Source organism: Cyrtonyx montezumae, unplaced genomic scaffold (assembly GCF_038088225.1).
Source record: "Cyrtonyx montezumae isolate F1298 unplaced genomic scaffold, pur_monq_1.0 scaffold_31, whole genome shotgun sequence".
In the NCBI taxonomy this organism is placed as follows: Eukaryota; Metazoa; Chordata; class Aves; order Galliformes; family Odontophoridae; genus Cyrtonyx; species Cyrtonyx montezumae.
Genome location: NW_027072036.1, coordinates 5,477,888 through 5,482,738, shown reverse-complemented (window position 1 = coordinate 5,482,738; position 4,851 = coordinate 5,477,888). Strand labels below are relative to the sequence as shown.

The 4,851-nt window shown below is 62.6% G+C and overlaps 1 protein-coding gene across 1 annotated transcript; it reads right to left on the bottom strand.

The window, feature by feature from the left end:
- Positions 1–688: 688 nt before the first annotated feature.
- HPCA (hippocalcin) lies at positions 689–3,262 on the bottom strand. Its single transcript, XM_065744699.1, has 4 exons — positions 3,235–3,262; positions 1,778–2,212; positions 1,348–1,453; positions 689–1,099 (listed from the first exon to the last, which is right to left on the bottom strand). The coding sequence occupies exons 2-4, from the start codon at positions 2,153–2,155 to the stop codon at positions 1,002–1,004; spliced, it is 582 nt and encodes a 193-aa protein (XP_065600771.1). The 5' UTR covers positions 2,156–2,212; positions 3,235–3,262; the 3' UTR covers positions 689–1,001.
- Between the last annotated feature and the right edge of the window lie 1,589 nt (positions 3,263–4,851).

Sequence of the window (4,851 nt, the reverse complement as noted above, 5' to 3'; positions counted from 1 at the left end):
TCCAGCCCCTCCTTCGTGCAGATGCACGGCCCAGTCCTCCCAGTGCTGCCTTTGTGCTCTGTAACCACTGCTGCAGACTGGGGAGAAGGGGCACATCTCAGCCTCTATCATCTCCTCAAGGAAGAGGGGCCGGGGTTGGCATGCGGGGGCTGCGCCCGCACTGCTCTGTCCCCTCCAGCGTGGCACATCCTCACATCACACAGCTGTGGTGCTCAGCCCCTCTGCTGAGACGACTGTGATCCCAGAAGTGCCCAAATATTCTTCATTTTTCTCACCATTGGGCTCCTCATCTTCATCACCAGAGCTCTCCTCCACGGCCCCGTGGTCTGCTCCCTGCAGTGTGCTGCCCTCACCCCACAGTGCTCCTCCACTCCCACCTCCATCTCTATGAGTCGCAGTGACCATCCCACTCCATGTCCCCCTGCAGGGCATGGGGCTCGGGGCAGGGTTTGCCCACCAAGCTCTCCATCCCCAGCTCTCCTCGCAGCCCTCTCCCACCAGCGCTGAGCTCGCTGATCCCAAACAGCGTGGAAACGCACCCAGCACTGAGCAGGGCACAGGACCCCCACCCCACAGCACAGCACAGCCATGGGTGCTGCTCACCACTGGCGTGGACATGAACCCGGTGCTGCTGCAAGGAAGGTGGGAGTCTGACCCTATGGGAGAGCCTTTCCCCACCACTGACTGCACTGACACACACTTTATTTTGCAGGTATTAAAAGACCGAAAGCGCAGCCCTTCCCCATGGCCCCACGTATGCTCTGGCCGTGGAGAGGGGGCTGGTGTGGCAGTGTCTGCATGCTGGAGGGGGCTGGGGGTGCTGCGAGCAGCCGTGGTTCATCCCCTGGGCCGCATCCCTGTGCCCATCAGAGGAGCAGCAGAGGCTCTGCCACGCCGCTCCGCACCCCTGGTGCTCTCCCCATGGGGACACGGAGGTGGGGGCAGTGGGGCGAGTGGTGGTGGCAAGAGGGGGTGGTGGGGGCCGTGGGAACTGTGGGGGCTCAGAGCTGCCCGGCACCGCTGGGGTCGCACTGCAGCAGGCGCACGATGGATGGATCGCTCTTGGCACCTTTGATGAACTCCTCCAGGGACAGCTTTCCTGCAGGGAGACACAGCTCAGCGTGGTGGCCACCACCACACCCAGGCACATGGGGGCACAGGGGATCGGAGACCCCACCCACCCTGGGGAGCCCCCCACGCGGGACCAGCAGAGCAGTGTGTGCACCCCGAGCCCCTCATTGCCGGGGCTCCCCCCGACCATGCAGCGTTTAATCAGTGAGCACACAGCTCCCTCTAAGACCCCCGGATTTAGCCATGAGACCTTTCCCTTAATCCCCTCTCATTTACCATCGTTATTAGTATCCATCTGTCGGAAGATTTTTTCCGTTCTTTTCTCTGGAGTCGATTCATCTTCGGGCATATTCATGACAGAGGAGACCATTTTGTAGATGGCCTGGGGAAGGAATGGGGGATGGGGACAATGACACTGAGGGCAGAGCCCACTGCCACTGACCCGAGAGTGGAAACAGAGGGCTCCCTACACCGGGACCGGGTCCTGGACAGTGCAGGGTTCAGCTCCCAGAACAGCTGGGGCAGATGGGGGCTGAGCTGGCATGCAGGAGGCGGATGGGAGCTGCTCCTGCAGGATGTGCCCAGCAAAATGCCACCAAAACGTCCTCAGCACTCACCCTCTGACACTGCTGCCACCGGGACGGGCTCTGGGCACGGGCAGCCCATGGGGGCAGCCACGCCGGGAGCACCGCGGGGCTGCACGTACCTGCACGATCTCCAGCATCTCCTCCCGGCTGATGTAGCCGTTGCCATCCAGGTCGTACATGCTGAAGGCCCACATGAGCTTCTGCTCCAGCTTCCCGCGGGAGGTGACGCTCAGCGCAATGATGAACTCTCGGAAGTCGATGGTGCCGTCACCGTTGGTGTCGAAGGTGCGGAAGACGTGCTCGGCGAACTTGGAGGCGTCGCCGTAGGGGAAGAAGTTGGCGTAGATCTTCTTGAACTCCTCCACGTTGAGGATGCCCGAGGGACAGTCCTTCAGGAAGCCCTTGTACCAGCCCTGCAGCTCCAGGTCGGAGAACTCGGTGTTTTCCCGCAGGTCCTGGAGCATCTCGGGGCGCAGCTTGCTGTTCTGCTTCCCCATGCTGCTGGGCACGCCGACCCCAAGGGACGAGCCTGGCCCTGCTCGGGTCCCTGCGTGCTACAGGAGGGAAGAGGGATGGGGCAGCCCTCCGTGGCAGCCCCTGGGCACCCACACAGAGGTGGGCACTGATGCTGACCCCTCCATCCCACTGTCCCCTCTGAGCCACCAGTGGCAGCCCCAGGGACAACGCAGTGCTGCACAGCCCCCCGCCCTTTCAGTAATAAGCCCTTATGGGTCATTTGCATAATATTTTGGGCAATATATAGCTGGCACCAGGGGGGCAGAGCAGCGCAGATGAGGGGATTTGGCCCTGGCTGAGGGCTCTGGGTGCAGATCTGGATGGATCTGGGTCAGCTCCCTCGGGGGGGGGGTTATTTTTGGTGCCTCCGTTGTCTCTGTTTGTGTTTGATGCCTCTGGATAGCTCTGAAACTCCAGGGAGAGCTGGGGGCACGGTGTCCCCTTAAAGACACGAGCCCCTCCCTGCACCTGTGTGCCCAGTGGGGACCCCAGTAGGAGCTGGGAGGGGTTGGGGGGTGTCTGCAGTGCCCGGAGTACCATTGCCCCAACCCCCCCAGCCTCAACTCCCCCTTCCTTTGAGATAAAGGCACATAGGATTCCCTGTGACAGAGTACCCTATAGAGACTCCCTCCAGGGACTATGGGACCCCCAACCTCTCCATCTCCCCCATCGTGGAGCAGTGCAGCTCAGAGTCAGGGCTTTGTGCAGAGAGACCCCGAAAATGGGCACAGCTCGGGAGGGTGTGTGTGTGTGGGGGGGGAGGTATGGCGGGGACCCCCAGGGGAAAATGCATCTGGAGCAGGAGGGATCCACAGGGAAGTACCCCCGAAGAAGGGGGCTGCACTGACACCCCTCCGAGAGATGGTGCCCCGGGGGTGGGAAGCAACAAGGGGACACCCCCAGGAAGGTGCTGCGGGGTACGGGCGGACAGAGAGCCCCCCCCCCCCCCCAGGGACGAGAGCTCCGCAGCCGCCGGCAAAGAGGGACGCGCCCGCAGAGCTGGGGCTGTTCCCGCTCCCCCCATCTCCCCCCGGTATCCCCCGGTCCCGCTGCCCCCTACCTGCCCGGGGAAGAGCCTCCAACGCCGCCGCTGTGCGCCAACGGGAGCGTCCTTCGGCTGTGCCCGCCGCAGCGCGGGGCTACGGGGCGGCACCGGCACCGGGGGGGCGGGGGGGGCACGATGGGCATCGGCTGCTGCAGCCCCCGCCCGCCCCGGGCTGCCCCACCCGCCGCGAGGCCCCACGGCCCCCCCCTCCCCACACAGCTTTGGGATGCGCTTGTAAGGGCTGGGGGCAGTACCGGACCGGTAATGGGAGCGCTGGGAGCCCGTTTGTATCGCGGGTTGCAAATATCACTCGGCTGCGCCCCCCCCACCCCGGGCATGGCTTTCTCCTGGGGTACTGCTCCCTCCACCGCCCCTCCCAGCACATCTGCCAGCCCCCATCCAACCCCTCGGAAGGAGCTTCAGCCGCAGAACCCCACAGGGATGGAGGAACTTGGGGCCACGGGCAGCAAATATTGTGCATCCCCAGCTCTCGGGCGTGGGCTTCTCCATCATCCACCCAGGAGGTGCCCAGCCCGGTGCTCTGGGGTGGAAAGGGGACGTTTTGGGGTGGGATCCCGGTGGTGGGCACATCTCAGGCATCACCGCTCAGGGGATGGAGCAAAGCGGCCTCCAGCAGCCGTCCCTACCCCAGGAAAAGGCACCCGCAGAGCCAGCTGCTGCCCAGAGCGGGTGACATCCCTGCGGGCTTTCCTGCCCTCCTGCACCGCTCCACCCACTGGCACAGCCTGGGATTGTTCCGAAACACCGCGGGGAGCAGATGGCAAGGGCAGATGGGAGGAAGAGGCACTCTTCTCTGAATTACACAGATAAATATGCATAAAGTGATTAAACCCACAGCCCTCACTTTGTTCTGGGATATGGGGAAGGGGACAGGTGGGGAGTTGGGGCTCCACTTCCCTGGATCAGTGAGGGGAGCGCAGCCCAGCCCATGGCTGAGGGCACATCCACCACCACAGGGACCATGGGGGAGAAGCATTCACTGTCAATAAAAGCGATATTGGCTTCTTAGAGGTTTTCTCCCCTTTTGCTTTGGGGTGGGAACAAGGAAATGGTGATGAAAGCAGCAGGACGTGCAGGAAAGGTGAAAGGAAAGGGCTAAAGGATAGGACTGGAAATTGGGCTTTGGCATGTGCAGAAATGTGGGAAAGAGGGGGAGATAGTGCTGTGGGGGGTGAAGGGGTTGGAGAGCCCTGGGTGCTGGGTGCTGCCGGCAGCTCCCTGCAGGTGGGGGCGTCCCTTCCCCTCCAATAATCTTCATATCTATTTTAATCCCCCTCTGCATGAGTGACAGAGGGCACAACTGACGCAGGATGATTTGAAAGCATCCCATTTCTGACTCAAACCCGGCCCTAAAACCACCTAATCCCCCACACTGAAATGGATCACAGGAGGGAGAGGATAATGTGGGGCGCGGGCAGGACCACGCTGTACCATCAAACCCTCTGTGGTGTACAAGGTCCCGGGGCTGGGGGTGAATGGCCCCATCCCTGCCCCTCTGTACCCCATCCCTCCATCCTCAGCAGTCCCCACCTTGCGTCCTACACGCTGTGGGATGCTGAGAGGAAAAGGGGGCAGAGACAACTGCGGGCTCTGCTGCGGTGCCGACACTGC

Coding starts and splice junctions, on each gene's coding strand:
- HPCA (XM_065744699.1), bottom strand. CDS start 2,155: ATGGGGAAGCAGAACAGCAAGCTGCGCCCCGAGATGCTCCAGGACCTG. Junction 1,454..1,777: donor AGATGCTGGAGATCGTGCAG/GTACGTGCAGCC, acceptor TTCCTTCCCCAG/GCCATCTACAAAATGGTCTC. Junction 1,100..1,347: donor GATGGATACTAATAACGATG/GTAAATGAGAGG, acceptor GTCTCCCTGCAG/GAAAGCTGTCCCTGGAGGAG.